At 35.7% G+C, this 25,942-nt stretch overlaps 2 protein-coding genes across 16 annotated transcripts; one reads left to right on the top strand and one right to left on the bottom strand.

Annotated features, from left to right (window-relative positions):
- Window positions 1–1,206: 1,206 nt before the first annotated feature.
- On the bottom strand, window positions 1,207–16,651 carry LOC110783797 (SAC3 family protein C). 9 transcript variants are annotated; one of them, XM_021988175.2, is made up of 10 exons: window positions 16,302–16,585; window positions 15,022–15,122; window positions 14,460–14,681; window positions 12,572–12,796; window positions 12,389–12,474; window positions 12,173–12,269; window positions 9,564–9,635; window positions 9,390–9,482; window positions 8,978–9,132; window positions 1,207–1,501 (listed from the first exon to the last, which is right to left on the bottom strand). In XM_021988175.2, exons 1-10 carry the CDS (start codon window positions 16,513–16,515, stop codon window positions 1,477–1,479), a joined length of 1,290 nt encoding a protein of 429 aa, XP_021843867.1. In that variant the 5' UTR covers window positions 16,516–16,585; the 3' UTR covers window positions 1,207–1,476. The 9 variants fall into 9 exon arrangements, with proteins under 9 accessions (XP_021843867.1, XP_021843869.1, XP_056683701.1 ...); XM_056827723.1 differs by lacking the exon at window positions 1,207–1,501 and adding an exon at window positions 1,585–2,213 and having other exon boundaries at window positions 14,460–14,673; window positions 16,302–16,340; XM_056827720.1 differs by lacking the exon at window positions 1,207–1,501 and adding an exon at window positions 1,602–2,213 and having other exon boundaries at window positions 16,302–16,604.
- Window positions 16,652–16,667: 16 nt separating this feature from the next.
- LOC110783798 (transcription termination factor MTERF2, chloroplastic) lies at window positions 16,668–22,472 on the top strand. 7 transcript variants are annotated; one of them, XR_002532174.2, is made up of 5 exons: window positions 16,668–18,074; window positions 20,203–20,358; window positions 21,204–21,591; window positions 21,706–21,788; window positions 22,110–22,472. XR_002532174.2 is itself a non-coding variant. In XM_021988181.2 (2 exons), the coding sequence occupies exon 1, from the start codon at window positions 16,868–16,870 to the stop codon at window positions 18,047–18,049; it is 1,182 nt and encodes a 393-aa protein (XP_021843873.1). In that variant the 5' UTR covers window positions 16,668–16,867; the 3' UTR covers window positions 18,050–18,074; window positions 22,110–22,472. The 7 variants fall into 7 exon arrangements, 2 of the variants coding, with proteins under 2 accessions (XP_021843873.1, XP_021843871.1); XR_008919951.1 differs by lacking the exon at window positions 20,203–20,358; XR_008919949.1 differs by having other exon boundaries at window positions 20,203–21,591.
- The last annotated feature ends 3,470 nt before the right edge of the window (window positions 22,473–25,942 follow it).

Here is a 25,942-nt window from a genome sequence, read left to right as displayed (position 1 = left end):
CTAAGCCATTTTAGCTAAATTTCTTGCAAGTTACAGAGTAATTCTCATTAACATTATAAGGGGAGAAGAATTTATAATGAGCATGACAAACAGGGGGCAATGTTAAAATCATCATTATATGTAATCATTAGTTCATTTTTTTTTTATGTAAGCAAGGATTAATCGTTAAAATCAAACGATAGAGTTTAAGGAGGTTTATCCTCCCAAATTACATCAGCCAAATAGTCAAGTGGAACATCCCACAAAAACACAAAACTTGTTACAAAATCAGTAGTTCTACAATATCTATCACATTTATTCACAACTTTGTTTCCGGTTCGCTGCTCAAACTCCAATCTAAGCCCACCTACCCTCTTCATCAGGTCCTTGTATTGTGTTATAATCAAATATTATCATCCCTGACATTTGAATAATCAAGAATGACATTAACAACCCGTTGAGAATTCAAGCACACAAAAACATTTGACCATCTCTTCTCCTCGATAATTTGCATACCCAGCTGGATTGCTTTAAGTCCACCCCCATTAGAATAGGTTGGACTCTACATTTGGTGATCTCTAAAAGTACTTGCAAGACAGCCCACTCCCCATTTTTGACAAACGTAACGTTTTAGTTTCCACCAATCATGTGGAGGTGGAGACCAACCAATGTGAGTTGTAATGAGTTGATTGTTCCCTTTAGAGTAATTTCTCGAGGAGAAAAATTCCCAAACTAGAGCTCGGGATTCAAGAGCACATATGGGATTTTTGGTTATGGTTGAACACCCTCTCGTTTCTTATCGGCCTCCAGAGGAAGAAAGAAAAGAGAGTTTGCCATGGGAGAGAAATCTCAGCACCTTGATTGATGGGTTTGTGGTTAAGGTTCGAAAAAAGCCATTACAAAAAAGGGACAGTGAAGAAACACATTTAATAACTCCAAAGCGCTTTTGCTCGAGGGTAATCTCTAAGAATATGGGTTGAATCCTTAAGGGTTTTCACGCAAAATTCACAAGGATTAGATTGCCCAAAATGTCTCGTACTTAGTAAAAATTTATTAGGCAATCTATCAAGAGAAATCAACCAAACAAAAAATCGGATTTCGGGTCAACAACATAGCTGACTATTTCACGGATATTAGGTTTAGATGTCGGTTGGTTTCAATTGGTTTTTTGGGTCTGGTCACTTTTTGACACCCCCATACACAGGATTTATAGCTCATCAATAAATCTTCAAGTGGGAAAGAGAAAATGAGAGAGCTTATAAAGATTACAACATTTACCCGTAGGGTCGTAAACACAATACACACAAACTATACAAAGGTCTTGGTAGAACGATATCGTGCTCCCAAACACATGGAACATGCCAGTGCAAAATATCAAATAACGGGTCAACAATAAAAGAGAATTTGTAAACCATTGTACATGAAAAGATCATCCATCAATAAAACCAGAGCTCAAAAGACATGACCAGCCAACAAAGTCACAGCTCCGACATCACTTTAAAAGCTACTCTCGCATCCCGGCCTGCGAGAAAATCAAATATTAGAAGAAGCACATTATGTGGATAAACAGCAAAAACATATAAAAAATTGCATAGTCCAAGAATGTGTATACAAAGTGTAAAATACAACAAATATCAGGGGTCATTTTAGCACATCATTTCAGTAGTTCTCCCTGAAAGTAGGAGGACTGTTTTAACTTGCAAGGTATCCATTTTTTTATAAGGATAGTCAAGATAACAAATTGTTACACTCACTTAATCGAAACTCACACTCCTTCCAAAATATCTATTGATACACGATAAAAATTTAAGACTTGGGAGTTAACTTAGAGAATCCACCAACATATATACAACAGTGTACTCACAAAACATGTTAGACACCTTACAAAAGACGACAAGGCAAATGCACCCGAATGCAAGGTGACCTTTGTTTTGAAGTGAGGTTAGCTTAGGAGAGAATAAAAAGAAGCCGATATGATAATTAATATGATAAAACAAAATAAATAAATAAATAAAATGAGACTATCCGCATATGTGTGTTTGTGTCGGGGATGATCATGGTGCATGGTGGTTACTGGTTCCACACTTCTACTTGGCGAGTCTTATGTGGTTTATTGCCATGAGCTTTGTTTGGTGAAATCTATTGTTGGTGAGGTGTTCATACGACATTTGATACCTACTTGAGCCTTGTGGAATTTGCACCCACGAGCAGCCCCGTTTCTGATATTTTGGGGGCTGTGGGCGAAACAAAGGATTAGGGTCCCAAATAATATCTCGGATCTATAACTTAAATCGTTGCACTATTTGGAAAAAAGGCATCAATTTTTTTTTCCGATCGACTATATATTCAAATTCAAATCAATAAAATTTTTACTCCTTCTACAATTTCACCGGCTTGCACTAAGCACTTGCACTCTATTAGTAAAATAGATAATTACTTGATTAATAGATAGTCAATATGCATAAATAGGTTTATTATTTGATCCAAAACAACATAGTTTTATTTTGTAGGAAATATCGGTATCTTTATATTAGTAGTTCTTTACTTTTGTCATCATCAAACTTTGAAATTTGATTTTTCAAAACTATCTAGTCCATCACACAATTAATTTCGCCCACAAATATTTACATGAATTACAACTGAGTACTAAAAGCTAAAGTAGATATGAAGCACTACATACACTAACTGGAGTTTTGAACAATCAATGCTAACATAAAAAGTAGGAGTTTTTATAATATGAAACATTACAACATTATGAATGAGAAATTTGAAATATTACATATACACAATATTATTAAAAAAAAAACACAAGCTAAAAAGTAAAAAAAAAATAAAAAAAAATAAAGAATGGAATAAACAAAGCAAAAAGTAGGAAGTTGTCAACAACAAAAAAATAAAATTGTTGCAGACACAGAGGATCGAACTCACGCAAAACACATAGATATTGCACAAACTTACCATTGAGCCAAAGGTAAATTACAAATGCTAAGCAAATTTTTTACTTGTGTAATATCCTCTACGGATTTTTATTTTGGGTCCCTTTCCGCCCTCGGCCTTAGGCGGATGCACTCCCTGCCTACTCTCAGGGTCGGGGTTGCACACGAGCTTTGTCGTACTTGGTGGAAATAGCGGACAATAGGTAGACAGGTAGTTGGTTGGTAACTACTATGAGAGACCACGACGAGGGGAACATTGACCTAGTAACTACTCGGTAGTTATCGGATACATGGGAAAGCTGGCCTTCCTTTAGGCTACATTAATCGGACTCGAGTACGGGTGTCGGACACGGGTATGGATCCAAGTGTCGGACTCGAAAAAATTGAAATTTGAAGACACGAGGACTTGTCCTAAATTTAAATTTAGGCAAAGGTACGGGAATATGGAAAATAAAATGTACAAAAATAAAATTAAAAATAATAATTCTTAAAATACATACTCCTCCCGTCCCAAATTACTCGTTAAACTTAACTTTGCACAAAGGTTTAGGTGATAAGTGGTTGTATGGTTATCAATTGTTATTTTTGTTGAAAAAGTAGATGTGATACGAGTTAGTGGGGTATTTTTTTAATTGAATGAGAGAGTGTGTGGGGACAAAAAAAATTTAGTGGGAAGAGAGAGACAATATAATGATTGTGGGGTCATTCCTAATTTAGAAGTGTAACAACTAATCTGGTACGAACGAAAAAGGAAAGTGTAACAACTAATCTGGGACGGAGAGAGTAACAAATATAAATACAAAGCACAGAAAATTAATATAATAAAATGATATTATAAATAGGTAAAGTAACCATGTTCCAAACATCCAAATAACAAGAACTTCCAATATGAAAATGAAATAACAAAAGTCTCCTTTTATTCCTATTACTACTAATTTAATATAATAAAACTACTAACAAGCTTAAACTAAGGAATCATCGAACAAAACTTCGAGCTTTCTGCCTCTATTGATGTCAACTCAAGGATCAACCTCAACGTTCATGGCTTTTATTTCAGGATCTTCTGTAAATAAGGATCTTCTATAAATAACTCTATAAATAACTCAACAGACTCCCATCATCAAAATTGTCACCCCCTACAAAAAGAAACAAAAAAATACAATTAGTCATTTGGAAGATCCTATATAAAATTCTATCAAAATGTAATATTTGATTAGAGTCTTACCACCACCCCAATACTTAGATGGACCCTCAGTATAGTCTTTTTGTTTCTTGGAGAACAATCGAAGATTGTTGTGTATGTACACCAAATCTTCAGCCCTTTGTGATGTTAGCCGATTTATTTTGACAGTTTTGTATCCCACCATTGTGCTCCAATTACGTGCACAACAAGATGAAGAGGATGCTAGGAAAGCAATTTAAAAGCAAGACTTTGAAGGAGTGGTGTGAAAGAACCATAGTTAGCCCACCATGATATAGGATCCTCATAAGTTCTTGCAGCAAAAACACGAGGTTGCCCAAAATAGTCTAACCCACAAGAGAAAGCGTAATATTCTTTGTAGACAATACGAAGGTCATCCGGATTACTAAAAGTTTTTGAAAACATTTGTCGCTATTAAGTGCCACCTCTTCATCCTCATTTGGGGAGACTATGAATTCTTTCTCCACCTCCACTAAGCCATTCAGTATTGGAACTAAAGAATGGACTAAACAATGAAGTGGTGAATTGCTTTTACTCCATCTATCCTCTATAACTTTTTGGATTGCATCAATAAATGTTGACTTCCCTGTAGCTAACTCTTCCCCGTCAAGTAAAAAATATCTGAGCCTTCGCTTGCTCTATCATAGAGTCCCACATGTCATACACTAAATGCAAAACAAAAGCATATTTATCCCCAACCGTTAGGAATTACATCATAGGCTTGGTAAACTTCAACAAGCAATCAATTTTATCTCCCTAGCTTTGAGCTCTACAGGGTCAATCCATTGTCTCTAAATTTTTTCCAATCGGGGTCAACTACTGTTTTCTCTAATGTTTCTTTTACTTCCTTTAATCTTGTTGCCATGACAATGGGTGAAGCAAACCTAGTTTCAGCTACCTTCAATAAATCCAAATCTGCGTGTCGAGCATAAATTGATTTTGATAAGGTATGGTTTAGTATTAGGTAGCTTAATTCTCTTATTTGGGTTACTAAATCATTAATCCACTTACACTTAGAGTAGTGATTGGAATTTTCAGTAGGATCATAAATGGCCTTTGTAACTAAGTTTAGGCAATGCACAATACATGGAGTCTAAAATATATGATGGTATTTGGATTCAACTAACGCCTCTGTTGCCTTATAATTAGATGCGTTATCACTCAGTACCCCGACAACAACATTTGGTGGGCCAATTTCTTGTACAACATCAATGAAGCTTTTTGCCACATACTTAGCATCTTTTGTGGCATCACTGAATCGTACGACTTTAAGAACATGGGACGAGCAGCGGAAGCAATCATAACATTGATTATAGGTCTTTGTTGACGGTCTGTCCATCCATCTGAACATATAAATGCTCCCTTCTTTTTACAGCTTGTCTCTTATAGAGGCTGTTTTTGTTGTGCCAAAACGGTTGTTCGGAGTGTGTTGTAGGTAGGAGGTGAATATCTAGCAACATGTGCATTGGCTAATTTCAAACTGAAGCTTCTAAAATATGGATTCCTTGCAAAATTGAAAGATAAAGAACTTGTGTAAACAATAAAATTTATATTAAAATAGCTATAATATTAAGGTTACATAGAACAAGATGTTGAAACTTGAAATTAAAAGATAAAGCACCGGTGTAAAACATCAAAACACACTCCTTGTCAAGTTCATCTCGCTCTAGAACATTGAAGGCACTTTCAATTGATCATTTTCTCTTCTTCCGTTGAACCAAATCAGACTCTTGTGGAAGTACATCGATCAACTATTAGTTACATGGCTCAAACAGAAGAAGAGAAAAGGATCAATTGAAAGTGCCTTCAATGTTCTAGGGCGATATGAACTTGACAAGAAGTGTGTTTTAATGTTTTACACAGGTACTTTATCTTTTAATTTCAAGTTTCAACATCCTATACTATGTAACCTTAATATTATAGCTATATTAATATAAATTTTATTGTTTACACAAGTTCTTTTTCCTTCAATTTTACAAGGAATCCATATTTCAGAAGCTTCTGTAATTAGCCAATGCAAATGTTGTTAGATATTACCTCCTACCTACAACAGACTCCGAACAACCGTTTTGGCACAACAAAAACACCATGTTGAGAAACTCTTACAACCTCTATAAGAGACAAGCTGGAAAAAGAAGGGAGCATTTATATGCTCAAATGTATGGACAGAACGTCAACAAAGACCTATAATCAATGTTATGATTGCTTCTGCTGCTCGTCCCATGTTCTTAAAATCGTAAGATTCCAGTGATGCCACAAAAGATGCTAAGTATGTGGCAAAAATCTTCATTTATGTTGTACAAGAAATTGGCCCAGCAAATGTTGTTGTTCGGGTAGTGAGTGATAACGCATGTAGGGCATCAGGTGCGTTAGTTGAATCCAAATACCATCATATATTTTGGACTCCATGTATTGTGCATTGCCTAAACTTAGTTACAAAGGCCATTGTGATCCTACTGGAATTTCTAGTCACTACTCTAAGTGTAAGTGGATTAATGATTTAGTAACTCAAATAAGAGAATTAAACTAGCTAATACTAAACCATACCTTATCAAAATCAATTTTATGCTCGACACGCATATTTGTATTTATTGAAGGTAGCTGAAACTAGGTTTGCTTCACACATTGTAATGGCAGCAAGACTAAAGAAAGTAAAAGAAACATTAGAGAAAACAGTAGTTGACCCCGATTGGAAAAAATTTAGAGTCAATGGATGGACCCCTGTAGAGCTCAAAGCTAGGGAGATAAAATTGATTGCTTGTTGAAGTTTACCAAGCCTATGATGCAATTCCTAATGGTTGGGGATAAAGATGCTTCTGTTTTGCATTTAGTGTATGTCATGTGGGACTCTATGATAGAACAACGAAGGCTCGGATTTCTTTAACTTGAGGGGGAAGAGTTAGCTATACCTTTTTTGATGCAATCCAAAAAGTTATAGAAGATACATGGAATAAAAGCAATTCACAACTTTATTGTTTAACCCATTCTTTAGTTCCAAAGTATTATGCTACTGAATGGCTTAGTGGAGGTGGAGAAGGAGTTCATAGAGTCTCCCCAAATGAGGATGAAGAGGTGGCACTTAATAGGGACAAATGTTTTCAAAGAACTTTTAGTAATCCATATGATTTTCGTAAAGTCTACAAAGAATATGGCGCTTTCTCTTAGTGGGTTAGACTATTTTGGGCATCCTCATGTTATTGAGGCAAGAACTTATGAGGATCCTATATCATGGTGGGCTAACTATTGTTCTTTCACACCACTCCTTCAAATTTTTGCTTTTAAATTGCTTTCCCAGCAGCCTCTTCATCTTGTTGTGAACGTAAATGGAGCACATATGGTGCGATACAAACTGTCAAAAGAAATCGGCTAACATCACAGAGGACCGAAAATTTGGTGTACGTACACAACAATCTTCTATTGCTCTCCAGGAATCAAAAAGACTATATTGAGGGTCCACCTAAGTATTGAGATGTTGGTAAGACTAATCAAATATTACATTTTGATAGAATTTCATATAGGATTTTAGGATGTTCCAAATGACTAACTTTTTTTTTTCCCCTTTTAATAGGGGCTGACAATTTAGTTTCTGGGAGTCTGTTGACTTATTTGTAGAAGAGCTTGAAAAGAAGCCTGGAATGTTGATGTTGATCATTGAGTTGACAACACTAGAGGCAGAAAGCTCGCAGTTTTGTTTGATGCTCCATTAGTTTAAGCTTCATAGTAGTTTTATTATTAAATTAGTAGTAATAGGAATAGAGGGAGACTTTTGTTATTTCATTTTCATATTAGAAGTTCTGGTTATTTGGATGTTTGGAACATGGTTACTTTACTTATTTATAATATCATTTTCTTTATTATCTTAATTTTCTAATAATTAATTTATGTACTTTGTATTTATATTTTTTAAGAATAATTTTTTTTTTTTTTTTGTTTTTGTAATTTTTATATTCCATATCCCCGTACCCGTGTCTAAATTTAGGATAGGTCCCCGTGTCTTCAAATTTCAATTTTTCTAGTCCGGCGCTCGGATCCATACCCGTGCCCGACACCCGTACCCGAGTCCTAGTAACGTAGATTTAGGAGCATGGACTTGGTGGGAAGTTATGCTAGACAAGGAATACTTGGACATGACGTGGGAGGATGATTGTATCCCCCATGAGTCCATGAATCCTATAGAAAAATAAAGAGCATGATTTTGGATGGGAGATTTGACAGACGATTACCACACCGGCAAAGTGGGAAGCATGGGCGGTTATTGAAAAGGAAGCACTATGTCCACGTCCCCTAAAGAGTAGGAAGCAGTTCTTATATCTTAGGAAGCACTACCTTAGTGGGCGGTTAAGCGGTCATGTTGCTGACCAGCGGTTACTCAAGGTTAACAAAGTATGATGGTAGTAGACGGTTAGGACTTGACTTGACATAACCGGCGGCTATGGACAACAACCTCCAATGGTTCTCTTAAAAACATGCGCATAATCAGAAGAAAAACAAGTAGTGTGGAAGTTATTGTTAGTGGGGTAATGGCAGGTTATTCCTAAATGGTTGGCCTATGGCCATCCTTTGTCCCTATAAATATTAGTGTTATGTCATTTGTTCAGATTTGTGTTGGACAGGAATCCAGTCTTGTAATCTAAGTGTATTGTTCAAGTGAAATTAATAAGGGAGTTATGTGCTTTGTCATTATCATTGTTATTGTTCTTTGTTGTTCATCGACAATTAGGCTGGTCTAGTTGGTGGACAAGAAAACATCACAGTAGCCGCTAAGGGTGTTTACTAAAAAAAAAAAAACTTAAGTCTCCAAAGTAAGCATGGCAGTGAAAATGTGAAATAATAATAAAAGTGGTCTGCCGAAGGAACTTACTTCTCCACCAGCTCCAACCACTGAAAAACATTGCACTGAAATCCTCCCTTGGGATGGGAAAAACCAGTTTGCTTGGTGGGTAAGACTTTATTCCCCATATCATCTTGAGAGGTATGCAGACCACAAGCGTTGCAAAAGCTTTCCAGATTCAACTCCTGGCAAATCCAAATTTTGCGGTTAGTTCATATTTTGTGATTTATACATAAGAAAAAACTACCATTTGCAATCTTATTAGATTTGTACCAAAACATGTTTTCTAATATCAACTTTTTGTTATTTTAAGTTATAAGTAATTAAAGATGTAGATGTCAAATGTGTGCATTGGAGACCACGTATAACGCAAATGTAAAGAACTTAAATAAACAGATGTATCACATAGAAAATAATAAATAGAAGAAACTATAAGTAATACCTCTATCATCAAGATCTTTGAAAGCAATGTTAGTGGATAGGGATGAAGCTTATAACCACTGGAATTTATACACGCTACAGCAAGTGCTCGAACCTATAAAAAAAATTAAAACAACTCGGTGAGGTAACGAAGTTTTCATATATACCAAGTCATTGTTAAATGCTAGCTACCCACCTCTGCACCTGTTATACAGCTTTCAACTAACCCATTCTGAATAACTTTGTCGAGGAAGCAGATATATTCAGGCTATTAGACAATAATTCTCCATAAGCAGTTTGGATAAATGAATAAGGGAATCAAGGCACAGGAATTTAATTGATAGCAGAGGAAACGTGGACACAGTGTACTAATAAAACAACAGGAGTGGTACATGCACCGGAGTTTGGAGACAGCAACAGCATACTACCTCTGTTTCACAATAAATGCACTGTTTTGACTTCTACGCTTATCATATTCATCTTTGACCATCACCTTCTTTATTCATCTACTCCATATTAGAAAAAGTTTATTAAAAAAACATATTTTGTAAACATACATCAAAACTAATCTAACAAACATTTTACATTTATTTTTAATAATATTGTACAAAAAGAAGTCAAAATTAACAAAAAAACAGTGCTTCTACTTTGACGTACTCCTTCCGCTTTTTTATGTACCCACTTTCCGAAAAGGGGTGTTTTTTTTGTTCTACCCACTTCTACTTTATTCTATATTTGGCAAATATATTTACTGTCTTACCCCTTTCCCCACAATAATTACACTTTTCCATCATCTCTCTGTTACTTTACCCTCATTTTTCTTACACCAACCCATTCTTATCCATTATTTTACTACCTCTCCTACTTTTTCCACCTTTTTCTTTATACCCACTCAATTCTCCTAGAAACAAGAGTCTAAAGTAATAGGGTATAAAAAAAGCCCGGAGGAAGTAGTATTTACTAATGAAAGTTTTAGGCCCGGGGAAAAAACACATCCTCACGAATCTATCATAATCTCCATGTGAAATTGGGTACCAATTAATAAAATTTCTAGATTTGACACCTCTTATGAAATCCACAAACTTTAAGTGAATATGTTGTGAGATATAACCTTTCAGAGCAGGTAAACTATGAGGGTCAAGTAGGAGCTTTAAAAGGAAAGTACGGCCTTCACATATATCGTATTGGGAAGAAAATCTAAAGTCATTGTTGAAAAGACTAGCTCTATTGCAACCTGTCTTAGATCGTAGGGTTGGAAAGCCTACAAGGGGAATGTAAATAAACTCATTTTAAAGCACAAACTTTTAATTTTAAATAGTTTTCACTTTCTAGAAACCAAGCTTAAGAAGGTTTTCCCTTTTTTTAATATGCAATTACTTTGTATTTGGTAAAAGAAATACAGTACTCTGTATATCACAAGGAATAAAGAAGAATTAATCTGCAAAATAAAGAATAAGTGGCAGCAAAAGAAAACTAAAAGTGGGACAGACCAGCATAAAAAAAAGTGTGCCTAGGCATCCAGCTAGTGTAAGGTGAGATCAAGACAATTTTAAAGACGCACAAGGGAGGAACACAAAAGTGCACCACATCGCACCAAAAGTCAAAGTGTACAACACCTATTTAACCCTTTTTTTTTTATATACCAAGTGCGCCTCACTTCAATGAGACGCGGACTTACACGTTTGCTTTGCGCCTAGGACCTAGAATCCCCATCACTTCGCCTCAAACCTATTTTAATAGTGAAGGTGGCTAAGTGAACAAAACAAGTTCAAACCTACTAGCGCCCATTAAGTGTTGGTTAATTTCCTAACAAAATCATTGTACACTCATTGAAAAAAAGGAAAAGCAATAACCCAAAAAGAAACCTAGTAAAAGCCTCTTTGAACTAAAGAATCATAGTAGATCAGTGATAAGGTTATAAAGACGATTAATATATGCTATCACAAAAGCAATTCAAGCATCGATAAAGTGGCGAAGGAGATACAAACCCACAATCCGCCTAGGAGGTGGTGAGTGGGTGAGTGGGTGGAGAACGGGAGATGATGGTGATTGTTTTAAGGAATTGGTGGAGGACAGTATTACCCATATATACGAGTGAAAATAATTATTCAAGGAGATCCTAAAGAAGCGTATTTCCTCCATTTGAGAGTGATATATCACTATCCATAACTATCATACATAATAGGTTACCCTTTATAATAGTTTCTATAATAGAAAATAAGCCCTCATTATTTTCCATCCTTGCGAACATGGATTTAGAGATGCAAAGTTTAACGAAAAAGACAACTACCTTTGCAATCAATAAAGCACCATACGAAATGTCCGAACTCAATAATTGAACAACTTCAAGAAATGATGTTGCATATGGAGTGCAATAGTGAATTAGCAACTAATTTCGCTTGCTTAATCCTATCACCTCACTGATTTGAGTTCTATAAGGAAAATTATTAAAATATCATTTTGAATATCTTTTATAAATATATATAGGTAATACTCCAGTTCACCTCACATATAAGAGTATTGGCATGTTGATAATATTTTCATACTTAGTAAAAAAATGACAAAATAAATAGATAAAAATAGTAAAAAGTAGTGACAAATAAAAAGATAAAAATTATAAATTTAGTTGTGCTTTTAGGAAGATTATCAAAACTCGATAACACTATATCCTTCAATTAGAAAACAAAAATTATTAAAGAAATAATTACCTTGAAAAGTCAAAAGATAGAGATATTCCATTGAAATATACGAAGTACATGAGATGGATGAAAAGAAAACATCAAAGGTCTTATCAAAGTATCAAACCTCCATGATGTAAGGTTCAATAATGCATAACTGCAGGTTAGTTGCCTCTGATGCTACAGTATGAAAGAAACGCCAAAAATTGCCCATCCGAAAAAACCTAAAAGGGATATAACGGAAGTAAATATATTGAGACACTAAATCAAGATATTAGTCCACTGGTATAAACAAATAAACAATGAGTCATATGTAAGTGTGGCCAAAAAACCATTATAGTACCTTAATACTCTCCGCGCAAAGCACATCTCCTTTGAGCAAATAATAGATGAAGATAGGCGAGAGAACCACGAAGATAGAGACTCACCCTACAGATGAAATCAGTAGCTGTATTCAGAGTCAGTATTTCCAAACCAGGGCGGAAAAATGTGACAATCAAATAACAGCTATAAAGAAGAGAGCAACGGTTGAATGGCTGTGAGTTTCAAGGTGAAGGAGGACATATAGAGATCGAAATTCAGCCTCATTGTCAAAAACAGAATCTGAAGTTCGGTTGATGTCATAGAGGTTATATAGTGATGCAAGGCACTTTGTGAGCTGTTCCATATTTAGATGATGGATTGAAGATAAAATGGTGGTGTCATCCTCACATCTTCTTAGCTTGTGGTTGGAGGTGACATGAAACCTAACCTGCATAATTCATGATCAGTACACAAGACAGAAGTCAGAACATCAGACTAGCTTCCAACTCCAAGACTAGTTTCTATACTGATGTTCTAAACAAGTAGTTCGTGCCTAAAAAAGTCTATAGTTCCTACACTTATACATCAATAGACCAAGGAAGTGGCTGTCAAGAGGAAGTTTAATGCAGAGGGGATTTCAGGATAAACAAATGGTGGAAAATATTTATAATATGTGTGGCACATGGACGATAGTGGATGACAATATCTGGACCCTGAGGCAGCAAGGGTACAGACTTTGTAACCTCCAATTTTCCCTTTTTTGTTGAATGGAGCGGTTGGCCCCTCTGATCCATTACTTTCCTACGGTAAGGCACTTGTATTAAATAGTCCAGGTCATAATGGTACGAATTTGAGCAGCCTAGTCTCTGAATATTGAAGTCTAGCACTTATTTTAATCAGAATATGTTCTGTATTTTGTTTAATTTTTGACACTAAAAGCTAAAGCACAATTAAGTGAATAAAAGACCTATTGAACAATATAAGGGACTGAAATATAATAAAAAAAATGGAACACTCTTTTGTCGAGTGAGCTTACCAATATTTTTACAAGGTTCACAAGGCATTTTTATTGAATAGAAAGACAACAATGTATGACAAGTGCATCCATATGTATCCAGCTCAAAATTTTATCTTTATTGGAACACTAAATGGTAAAGATATATTTTGTCCATCAAAGTAGATCAGCATTCTCCGTACAGGGTTTCCAGTTTTGAAATGGACAATTTGGCAGAAATTACCAATGACATACCTCTATGAACACATATTTACATCAATTCAATGATGCAAGTACATATCCCGCATCTTATTTGTAAACCGTAAACAGAAGAACGTACGAACACTACAAAACACATGATAACATCTAAAAGTAATAAGTCGGGCGCAAGTCTGCATTCAAATTGCTAGGGAATGATGAGCTACTGAGTGTATTTAATGATTCTGGAATATCCTCGTACTGCTACTTGATGATTATTGAAGTGAATATTGAATATCATGCAATCATTGACAAAACAAAATGAAAGGGCATCAGGGTTCAAGTTTCTGGGGTTCAAAATAGGTATTGGGTTCTTTATAGGGGGGGTACAATGGACATGGTAGATGAGAGAAATACACAGTGGATGCTATCTATTCTAATCAAATCACATGTTTAACTAACAATCCCAAGTAGGGATTCACAGAGTGGAAGCTGGAGAAAATCACATTCCAAGAATTGCAAGATGATTTTACAGTTTGTGCCAAATATTGTCAGATGATGATAACTCATACATAATTTTTCTTAGTGAACTTTTCTAGTTCTCTATGACTGTTTCATGGAACCACTCATTTGTTATGTCAGACTCAAAAGTTATCAAAAGGTGACGAAGGCTATGTTTGAGAAGCTACTCTGAACAATACTAGTGGTTCCTTGTTTTGAGATCGGTAAGGCCCAGCATGAACACACAACTTACTCAAGCTCAGTAATACTTATTCATTTATTAAAAAAAAGCACACACAAAAATTGTTGATTCTGGTGTTCAAAACCTTTCTTAATCTTCTTTCTGCATACAATTACAAATTTATACATACAATTGCGCACGTAGATATGAAGCATAGAAATGAACTGTATAACTTACCATTTTCTCGTACATGCAGATGACTTGATCATTGTTGATAATCTGCATGCTGAGATCTTGTCTTATGGACCTTGTCCTATCAAAGATGAAATCGTGAAGAACTAGAAAAGAACGATCTGATGAATCCAACAACTTCATAAGGTAATCTAATGTATCCTCCAGAACTGACAGAGGGCGTATATCTGATGCGTGTACTTCTTTTACTGATATAGTTCTGCAAAACTAGTGAGAGAAAATGTGGAGTCACGCTCGAAATGACTACTGACTAGAAAAGCTAACTTGTTAAGTTTGACCACTTTCTTCACAGCATAACAACAGTAATTTTTAGACGGACAGAGAATTAAACCTCATTTCCATGCAAGGGATCATTAAAATAAGTAGAATTTAGTGTCACTTTCCTTTCCCTAATAGTTAAAACTTGAATATGACCGACATGGACAATCGATCAAAAGATGAGACTTCAAAAAAAGCAAGTCCTCCATATGCAACGAATTTACAACTGAAAAGCATAAATAATTTCACTAAAGCAACAACAATATGCAGGACATTTAAAAAGGTTTACCTTCTTAACTGCGAGGCTAGAAGATGACTTCATCGGATTTCCATCCAGCCTCTCAAATACAGCAAGATCTCGAAGCCGCTCACGTTGGCTTCTCTCTTTTTCTACAGACAAGCAAGAAATGCTAAGTGCATGTATGGTATGATTTTAGAAAAGGAAATGGAACTGAAACAAATAAGGAGAAAGGATAATGTTAACTGTTACAATTATTAGTTGTTTGGTATAAAAACAAGTAATCTCTTGTATCAAATTGGGAATGGAGGGTAACAAATTCTTTTACCATACGGTTGAGAAGGGCAATAAATGAGTGGCAAAAGTTACTCTTAGGAAATGGAATGTGTTACTCCACCTCGCATACAGTCATACCAAACAGTGAAACAGTAGGTAGTTGAAACGGTTAATTAATTCCATCTCCAACACTTAAGAACCTTATACCAAATATGCTCTAAAATACACGCCCTTCAACATATTCTGACAGAAATCCAATTCTTGCAATACTAGACAGCCAAAAGGGTATTTCCATGTCATGAAAATCTGCATATCTTTTGTTTTTGAATCATTTGGTTTCCACATTACATCATTGATATCTTATCATTTCAAACATTACAGCAACCCTAAGATTAACAATATATTCCTAACACCCATAAAGTATTCGACATCGACATTATCTGTTCTTAGTCATATTAACCCACATAGCAACAGCTCCAATACAAAATCTCAGGAGAAAAAAAAATGCATGAAACATTCTTCAGATTCCAAGTATGTGAATTGTTAGGAATAGTACGAGATAACAACTAGACAAAACACACACAATATATATAACGTGGTATAACCACGTCCCAACTTGTATTATTAATCAAAACCGTTATTAATAATACAATTAATCAACCTCACAGGTGTTTCTCTCAAACTATGCTTAAGCTCAGGATCTCAAGCATGTCAATCATAATGGTATATAAATCCCTATTTATATATACCCCAACTTCCTAACCCTAGCCCTAGTATTAGGAAACACAATATTACTAGAATATTACAATTTAGGAGAAACCAATATGCTAACAAATTAATCCCTAAAATACAACTCGTAAAATAGGAATACAACCATGTAATATATCTCCTAAATAAATATCTAGTTATATACCATAACTAAAATCTCATTGCCATATTGGGTTTAATATTAACATGAATTTAGGAGAAAACTCACAAATTTACCATCAATCTATAAAATTATTGGAAGCAAGTTTAAATTAAAGGATGTTATTAAAAAAAAGTGTAAATTATACCTGGGCACATAAAAGGGCAAGTTCCAACAATGGATTGAGTAGTTGCAACAAGCTCTTCCAGTGGAACTCTTTGCGGTCTGTTAGAAATGCGATTCCAATTGGGTTGTGTGGTGGCATGGTTGCGATGCCTGGAATCAGAGTTTGATGATGGAGATGAAAAAGAAGAAGAAGTTGCAGAAGCATTGGGGTTTTGGGATGGATGATTTCGGATCATTTTTTTCGTCACCCTCTCTTCCCAAAACTCAAGATTTTTATTTTTTTTTTCTTCTTGTGACACTACTGTCACCAATGAGAACTGAAAGTACCAAATTGCCCCTGGATATGGGCTATTTAACTATTTTGCCGCAGTCCAACAGCGGTTTATCACTCCTCGGCTAACTCAAGTACACAACACAATCCCCCTCACTCTAGCTGTCGTCGTCCTCACCGCCGTCTCCGTCTCTGTCGCCACCGCCACCTCCACCATAGGCACACATATTCTCAGGTGTACGCCTACTCTATTTCTCTTCATTTCTAACTCTTCTCATTTCAACTCCCCATCCTTAATAGAACAATAAAGTTCAACAATGGCAGCAAATCCCCCTCTTAGAAGGGTAGTTAACTTCCTTCAAAAACGATTCTTCAATACAACCCCATCCCCAAAATACCCTAAACAACCTTCAACTATCCTTAAACCCAAGATCAAAACTGAAATTTCTAACTCAATCTTACCCAAATCATCATTTTCAATTCAGTACTTGACGAAATCATGCGGGCTTTCGTTAGATTCCGCAATTTCAGCCTCAAACAAAGTATCATTAGAAGAGAACAACAAGAAACAATTTGATTCAGTTGTTTTATTTTTGAAATCATACAATTTCTCTGATACCCACATTGGTGAACTTGTTAAGAAACGCCCATATGTTCTTCTTTGTAAGACTTCGACTAATCTAGAACCTAAGTTTCAATTTCTTGCTGAAAGCGGGATTAAGGGTTTGAATCTTCCTAAGCTTATTGTTTCTTCGCCTACGATTTTGTTTCGGGGTTTAAATTCACAGTTGAAGCCGGCAATGACGATAATCAAGAGATTATTGCCTCGCCCTGATAGGATTGAGATAGTTGTGCAGCGTGGACCTTGGGTACTTACTTCAGATTGGAAAGTTATGCAACATAATTTGGATTATTTGATTAAACAAGGGGTGTTCGAGAGTCGTATCAAAGAGTTGATTGTTTTACATCCTAGGTGTTTGTACCAAGATACTTCGAGGATAAGATATGTTGTTAAAATGATAACAGAAATGGGAGTTATGCCTTGTGATCTCAAGTTTATACACGCCCTTCGAGTCATGTTATCACTGAGCAAGTCGAGTTGGGAGAGGAAGGTGAAGTTCTTTGAGAGTTTGGGGTGGACTAATGATGAGGTTATATCGACATTTACAAAAAGTCCAGCTTGTTTGTCTTGCTCAGAGGAGAAACTTAGGAATGGTATCGATTACTTTGTTAATACTGTGAAGATTGATAGACAGATTATTATTAGTTACCCTAAGGTTTTGATGTATTCAGTTCAGAAAAGGGTTATTCCAAGGTTCACTATTTGGAAGATTTTGGAAGAGAGGAAGTTGATTAAGGGAATGCAGTTCATTTGGGTGCTTAATAAATCGGAGAAGGAATTTATTGAGCAGTATGTTACCAAGTATTCTAGTGAAATACCTCATCTTTTGCAGATGTATCTGAGTGGTAAGGACTCTATTAGCGCTGTAAGAAGTTGAGGAAGATTGGTTCTGACAACAAATGGTAAGTTGTTCTTTTGCTAAGTAGATACTGGTGATTTTAGTTGATAATCTTGTTTGATTTTAGATGACAATTTATATTACATTAGAATATAGTTGCATGTTGGATTCTCAGTGTTGTTTTTTGTGAATCCACTTTTTATTATCTCAATTTCAGTGTCCTTTTTATTTGAATGTTATTCTTTTAAGAGATTGCCTATTTATGCAAGTAGCAACAACCATGCAAGATGCAATGATGTTCCCTTTTTTTTTCAGAGTTTTTGCCCATTAAATCGTTTTTCCTTCCCATAATATTTTGTACTAGCCATGTTCTGCATGATATAACCATGTTCTGATATAACCATGTTCTGGTATTCTGATATAACCATGTTCTGCATGATTCAAGGCTACAAAATCAGAACTAGATTATTCTGATGTTCGAGGGATAGGGGTGGAGCTAGGGAATGCAATCTGTTTACTTTGCTCTTCCGAACTTGACGAAAAATATAACGTACACCATAGACTTCTTTATTTCGGCCTCTGGGTAATTGACAACTTAGGAATTGTATGTAGAAAACATGGTAGCCAGTAGATTATAAAGATTTCCTGTATGTTTGTGCTTTCAAGTTTCAATGTCTCTGGCGGGCTAAAAGTACATTTTTAGGTTTTAAGCTTGTTTTAATTAGCTATTTATCAGCTTTTCTGATTTTATATTGTCTTAAATGACAACCTCTTGGAAGAGTTAAATGTTAGTTTATGTTATTTCCTGACACTATACACGAACTTTGCACTTGCTAAGATTTGAGGCATGCTTGGATTAGGGATTTAGGTTAATTAGAAACACAATAAGGAAATTGAAGGTGGACCGAGGTGATGATGGAAGGATGAGTGGTGATGTGAGGAGGGAGGGTTGGGGGAATTATTACCCCCAGTTTTGGGGTACTTTACCCACAATCCACCATCCCCCTAGGGTAACTATGAAGAACTAAGAGCAATATTAGTGCCGCACCAAGTCTATCGGTGTCGTCACTGCTTTCTGAGTTTGATTTCTTCCTGAAATCAAGCAATTGATTGCTGTTGATTTCTTATCAAAACGTTCAGAATTTGTAGAATAAAAATTATATGCTGTTCTATCCCTGATTATTACTTGACTATAAAGAACTAGGAGCAATATTTGTGCCGCACCAAGTCTATCGGTGTCGTCACTACTTTCTGAGTTTGATTTCTTCCTGAAATCAAGCAATTGATTGCTGTTGATTTCTTATCAAAACGTTCAGAATTTGTAGAATAAAATTTTATGCTGTTATATCCCTGATTATTACTTGAATGTCTTTCATTTATCAACCTTTCCTCCCACCTTGATGTATGGACTTTCAGGAAGAATTAACAACCACTTCATTTACCTAGTCTTCTGGCTGTTGTAAGTTTTTCATCTCACATTTTACTGTTCCTGGTGGTGGTCGAGGGGATTATTGTTCAAAAATCATTGCACAAGAATAATTGTTTGATGCCTCTCAGAATAATTCAACTTCTATTCGTATAGAGAAGTAGGAAATGTAACTTTTTGGATGCGGTAAATATTCAGTGTCATTTGGTTCTTATTAATAATGGCATCCTTCAGCACACTACTAGATTGCCAATTATGAAAAAATTGGCCTTCAAAGAAGTGAAGGCTTCTAATTACTATGTACTGTAATGTAAAAATAATATTTGGTTGATATGCTTAACGAAACCTTCTGCACTTTGCTATAGATGTGCCAGCGAATTTTACCTTTGTTTCTATCGGTCCTGGCTTTCTATGCTTATGTAACCTTAAAACATAAAAAAGTTAACCCAAAGATGCCACAGTCCCTGTCTTTCTTAAGCATATCTTGGAAACAGAACCTTATTAACAAATGCAGATTGCAACACAATTGATGTTAATCATATACGTAGTATGTGCATATGTTGTAGACTTAGCACAGTGAATTTTATGCCTGACATGTAGCTTTTTGCTAAATTCATGGAAGGGTGCTAGCAATTGGAACAAAAATGAAAGTTTCATCTGCTTCCTTTTAACCTTTGAAATTTGTGTATATTATGAAACTTACCTTGAAAGCAGCTTTTGGTTGAAACTAACTAAAGAAACTGTGTCATTTCTATTTTCATGCCAGACTGTCTGATGTTATTCAAAACAAGTTATGGAAGGATGATGAGAAGAAGAGGATCAGGGGCATGTCGCTGTTGAAAGGAGTGTTAATTGACCATGACCAACTAATTGACCTGTAGTATCCCTTACCCGAACCAAACCGAACTATACCCTAAAGAAGGTAACTCAATTTTATCCAAATCTCCTCGCACTTGTCCCAAACAAACCAACTTTAAAATTAATTTGAATATTGATTGATTTTATATAGCCAGTCAAACAAACCCCAAGAATAACACAAATCAAACATACATAAGCCAAAAATGAAACCAAACTGGATGTTTAATAAACAGGTAAACACAATTTCACCCTTTGCTAATTGATCAGAAATGTAACCCTAATCTTAATGATCCATTTGCTTGACTATATGCCAAGGTATCTGATATGGGAACATGATGATGTTGCCATTGTCATGTTTAGGGTTGTAATTAGAGATGGATTAAAAGCTGTGATTACTTTTAAGAATGAACAAGACAATTTGTGCATATGAGAAGGTCTATCACTCATTGTGATGTTCCTAACAAAGAACGGATGCATGATAAGTTGAAGGCTTCATGTCATAGCTATTTAAAGGTATGCTAGTGGACAATAGTTGACGTGACTTCTCTGATGCTGCTGTTAGTGATATATGTATGGGATGCTATGTTACTTCTTAGAGCATTGTTGAAAAACATTATTAAAGACTGTAAAAAGGAAGCTAGTAGACATTGGAAGAAGGGAGAGAACAGAATTTGAGAAACATAGGCAAATCGTGGAAATGGAAGACAAGAGAGACAAGTAATTATCTTCAGTATATAAATCTTTTTAGCATGTCTTTGAATCTCGGTCTGTGTCATTTTGTACTGGTGGAGCTTTCAATCCTTTTCTTGTTTCTGAATGAAGAATGAATAGTTGCCAATTTTATTTTTTATTTTTTGTGGCTAACATAAGTATCAGATCATTGGAGTCTTCTGTTTTCCAATTTTTTAGGATGAAAGGTGATGTAGCAGTGGAAACAGTGATTTTATGGATGTTGATTTAACGATGATACAATTGACTCTGAGGAAATGCTCGTTTTGAAATATTCTGATGGGAGACCATACCAAGCAATAGTTTTCAGGCTGGGTAGTGAAAATTGCGTACCTTGTTATGTAGGTTCTGGCATCTGGGAAGATAAATGAACGATCTTCTAGCTCAATGCATTTAATAAATTATTTAACTAGTGGGTCCAGAAATATATGTAGAAATGTCTGGTTTTGGTGCTGTACAGTGATGTTTCAATTACAGAGAAGCAATGCGTGAAAAACAATGGCGGGGGAGTGGTCTTTCCCAGGAAGCAAAGTTAACAAACTCATTGGAGCAGGCACGCTAACTATAAGTACGATTTCTGGCATTCTGCTAACATCTAGCAAGCAATGATGTTCTTAACAGTCCTACGAATGTGAGGCATCTTCTACCCAAGTCTAACTGGATATTCTGCTATTGTGACCAGGGGGGAGCCTGGAATAGGTTTTACAGATTCCAAGCTGCTGCTTTGGATCATTTTTAGGAAGAATATGTGGTTCAGTTGACTAGGTATTTCCTTTTGTCAGTGTTATTGAACTTTTAAATAAAACTGTAATTTTCTTCACATCATCCCATGGATGATCTATGCTAGGCGTCTTTCACAAATAACAAATTGACTGGAAATTTCGACTTCTGATGCATTCACTGGGTGTAATAAATAGCTGAGCATAACTAAGGTGTTGATTAGGATTAGATCTTGATTAATCGGTTGATTGTGTCTTACAAATACCAGTGGAATTCACGGTGCAAAATGACAGTTGTTTTGTTTTATCGTCATATTCAGTACTAGAGGGTTGCCAGTCATTTATAGTCTAATTGTGTGGATTTCAGATCGAGGAATTCTCCTGTGCTATGTTTATTGTGAGGCTGCTGTTGGCTTTCCAGTGACAGTGATTCCACATTTCTGCCTTTGTGACTTTGTTATTCTTATTTCTTCCATTTGATATAGAGATGTTGGTTGCCAAGGCCGGAGATGGATCAGGTAAGATTGTTGAATTCCAGTTAATTCTGTTAATGGATTAGGTAAGATTGTTGAATTGCAGTTAATTCTGTTAATGGTTTTGTTTTAAATCTACTAATCCGTATATTAAATTGCTGGATTTGTTTATAATGAATTGTTGTATTATGGGTATTATAAGTTGCTGCTCATTGTTGAATTGATGACGACAGTATAGTGGCTGATTATTTATTGGAGGCTTGAGTTTTTGTTGGCTGCTTCCAGATTGCAGTGAACATAGGAAGGTCGCAAACTAGTAGCTGATATTGCTAGCAAAGTTGCATGCTAGATTATTTGTTCAAAGGTCTTGCTCGCACAAGGTGTACAATAAATTTATTGTACACCAAGATAACTTTTACCACTTTTTTCGTAACTTTAACCTAGTTTTGATTAACTTTTATATTAGTAAAAAAAAAGTTGATAGAAATGATTAAATGATTAATTTTATACATTTTTAGTGATTTTGAAGAAATAAGTTTTACTAAAATGAAACAATTAATCACTTAAAAATAGATAACTTTTACATATATAAGCTTAACTTTTAAGCATTTTGAGTTAACTTTTACTTTGGTGTACAATATTTATTGTACACCCATTGTAAATAAGAATTTGTGTTATTTGTTAGCTGCGTCCAGATTATGCGGAGGCTGTGAGAGTTAGAGTGATCAAACGGTAGTCGCAAACGGTAGTCGCAATTTGTAATGCAAGTGTGAATCATTATTATTTGGTGAACACTACCTTAACTTAGTTTAACTTCCCTATGTATTACTCCCTCCGTCTCTTTTTATTCTTTACGTTTTGTATTTTGTACGCGTTTTAACAAGGATTGGCAAAAGTATGGTTGATTTAAAACTTATTTTCCATTTTGCTTCGGTTTGAAACTTAATTACCAAACTATTGCCCACGTAGGCTTGGATAAAAAAGTTCAATTTTTTTTTTACTGTTTTTCAGAACAAAACCGCTATCTGAGGTATGGCAACACCGCTATCTGAAGTAGCGGTTATACTTGGAAAAACCGCGGTTTTACCCAATTAACTGTTGCTAATGTTAACGACATAAGTTCATCTTCTTTCTCTGCTTTAGAATTTGGCACTAAAACCCCAACAAATGTATATAAAACAATATTGCGATCATTCTACAAGTATAGTTTTTAGTATAGTACCCATGCGATGCACGGTTTTTATAATCTTTACATAAATTTGTATGAAATCTATTAGAAAATTATCACCAAATTAGAGGTTATATATATTCTCCAAATTAAAATTAGCTTTTGATAAATTTATCATTGCTCATTCGATGTCTTATTTATCAAACCAATTAAAACAAATAAGAGTACATAGAAAAACGAAAATTTCATGAAATATCCCTAAGTTTTGCCATAATTCAACAAACGCCCATCAAGTTTTAATAATTTATAAAATACCCCTCACAAATGACTTAATACCCCAAATACTCCTTCATGACGTCATCATCCCTAATTAAATCAATTAACATCTAGTAATCCCTAATTATCCACATAATTCTCCATTAACCCACATATTTCTTTTTCTTTTCTCTCTCCCCTTCCTGCTTCCATTAACCCACCACCCAACTCAAGGATTCCACCGTAATTTGATTTTCCGGCGAGGGAGAGGGTTTTTTTCCTTTGCGCCCCCTTGCTCACTGCCATTCGTCTCCTTCTCACCTCCCCTACAACCCACCACCGCCCTTATTCCTCTCACCTATCGCCGCCCACTAAAACCCCCAAAATTCAGTGGTATGGGGCGGCCCAAAGGTGGAAGAGGTGGTCGTAGAGGGAGAGATCGAAGGGGTATGGGGCGGCAAGAGGAGAGAGACCACCTAAGAGGAGAGCCTGAACTACTCGAAAAAGGGGTTGGCTGGGAAGAACATCGATCTCCGCTTCGCGGTCATTTTTTGCTCCAATTTATAAAGAAGAAAAGAAAATATTCCACCCCTGACCTGTTGGGTTGGGTGGCCGGGTGTTAGGAATTGATTTCATCACAAATAGTTCAGTCGGGGGCGATCTCTTGGGCTAGCCCCCACTGCAGTTTGAGCGGTCTTTTAAGCAGGGTTGAATTCATCTGTTGAGAGAATCGAGCTGCAGATTGGTTAGCCAATTTCGGTATTCAACTAGAACAAAAATGGGTGAGTTTTGGGGCGAGGGTATGGCTTCTCCGGGTCTTCTTTGGTACAATCTCCTCTTTCGGAAGAAGAGACTAAAGGAATCGTTTTCGTGTGAACTCGCGGATTTCTTAAGGCGACCGACTTTGGGATGGGAGAGAATGGTATCAACAATGGTTTTGAGGGTGAAAATGGGGGCGAGGTGGTGGCGGAAGAAGGGAGAGGAAGAAGATGGGTTAATTAGGGAAAAATGAGTTAATTAGATGTTAATTGAATAAATTAGGGATGATGACGTCATGACAGGGTATTTGGAGGGGGGGGTTTATTTTATGAATAATTGAAACTTGATGGGCGTTTGGTGAATTATGGCAAAACTTGGGGGTATTTCATGAAATTTCCGTAGATAAAATTATTTTCATTCTCATTCACCACTTGTCTCAATCATAAAGTTATCTCATCTACTCTTTACTTCGATAGTAATACCCACTTAATACTCGCACAATAGAACAATCAACCTCATTACTTGATCTCTTAACACCTACACCATTTGCTTTATTAAGTTAAAGATTGCTTTTAGGAGAGTCGGGACCTGCACACCCGTACATGCCTACAGTTCTCATACCCATCCCCTCCATCCACGGTAGGAACGATACCCACCCCTTTCTATCCCCGTCTCGAGAGGTGCAAAATAAAATTTATACCCTCTTCATCACCACCCTCGCGTGTATCTATATCCGTCTCAAACCCACACCTAGACTCAACTTTGGTAAGGGAGTTTTGAATTTTACAACTCTATTCTAGAGTCTTTGACAATTAGTTTGTCTAATTAGAGTACGGAGTAATTATATTGAGTAAATATACAAAACACTATAATATATAAGTAAGTAGTAAATTTCATTTAATATATTCATAATCAATTAGATGAAGGATTAGAGACGCAGTGGGTCCAATCTAAAATTATTTCTCACCCCATCACCCGTGACGTATACATTTTTTACCCCCATCATCCACCAAACTTTTCTCCATTCCCGCCCAGTTGGGAGCGGAACCAAGGGGGATCTTCCAAAAAATCCGCCCCACGGACAATCTGACATCCCTATATTCCAAAAACAATCCACTTTTTGTTTGACATAAGTTTATTACGAAGTATTAGAATGGATCGTATTAGCTACAATATTAAAAAATATTTAAAAGTGACATGGATAATTAGGATTAGATGAGTATTCTCAAATCCAATCAATTCAAACTCTCCCCATCACCAAGGTGGGTACATGTTATTCTTATACCCGTCTACCAACCTCAAATCTCTATTTGTTAGTCAACCTTGGTTAACAATAGTCAATCATCTACGTTTATCTTGTCGTCAGCCCAATCTAAAATCCAAACTCGCTCCATCATCAAGTGTGATGCGCCATTTATATATATAAATTTAATTTTGCACAAAACTTTAATGTGACATTGCAATCATTTACATCATATCAAGATATAAAAAGGTTTTTTTATTGCAGTCATATTAATAATAAGGAAAGTGAATCATATGGATCTT

Source organism: Spinacia oleracea, chromosome 4 (assembly GCF_020520425.1).
Source record: "Spinacia oleracea cultivar Varoflay chromosome 4, BTI_SOV_V1, whole genome shotgun sequence".
Taxonomy (NCBI): domain Eukaryota; kingdom Viridiplantae; phylum Streptophyta; class Magnoliopsida; order Caryophyllales; family Amaranthaceae; genus Spinacia; species Spinacia oleracea.
The sequence above is the reverse complement of the archived record's forward strand: the minus strand, read 5'-3'. Positions and strand labels throughout refer to the sequence as shown.

Bases quoted from the DNA above. Each gene is read 5' to 3' on its own strand.
- LOC110783797 (XM_056827720.1), bottom strand. From the start codon at position 16,515: ATGATCCGAAATCATCCATCCCAAAACCCCAATGCTTCTGCAACTTCT. The intron at 12,797-14,459 runs GTAAGTTATACA...TGAATTATGCAG, and splicing joins TCTGCATGTACGAGAAAATG to GTTAGGTTTCATGTCACCTC. The intron at 9,133-9,389 runs GTATTACTTATA...TGGATTTGCCAG, and splicing joins CAAAGATCTTGATGATAGAG to GAGTTGAATCTGGAAAGCTT.
- LOC110783798 (XM_021988181.2), top strand. From the start codon at position 16,868: ATGGCAGCAAATCCCCCTCTTAGAAGGGTAGTTAACTTCCTTCAAAAA.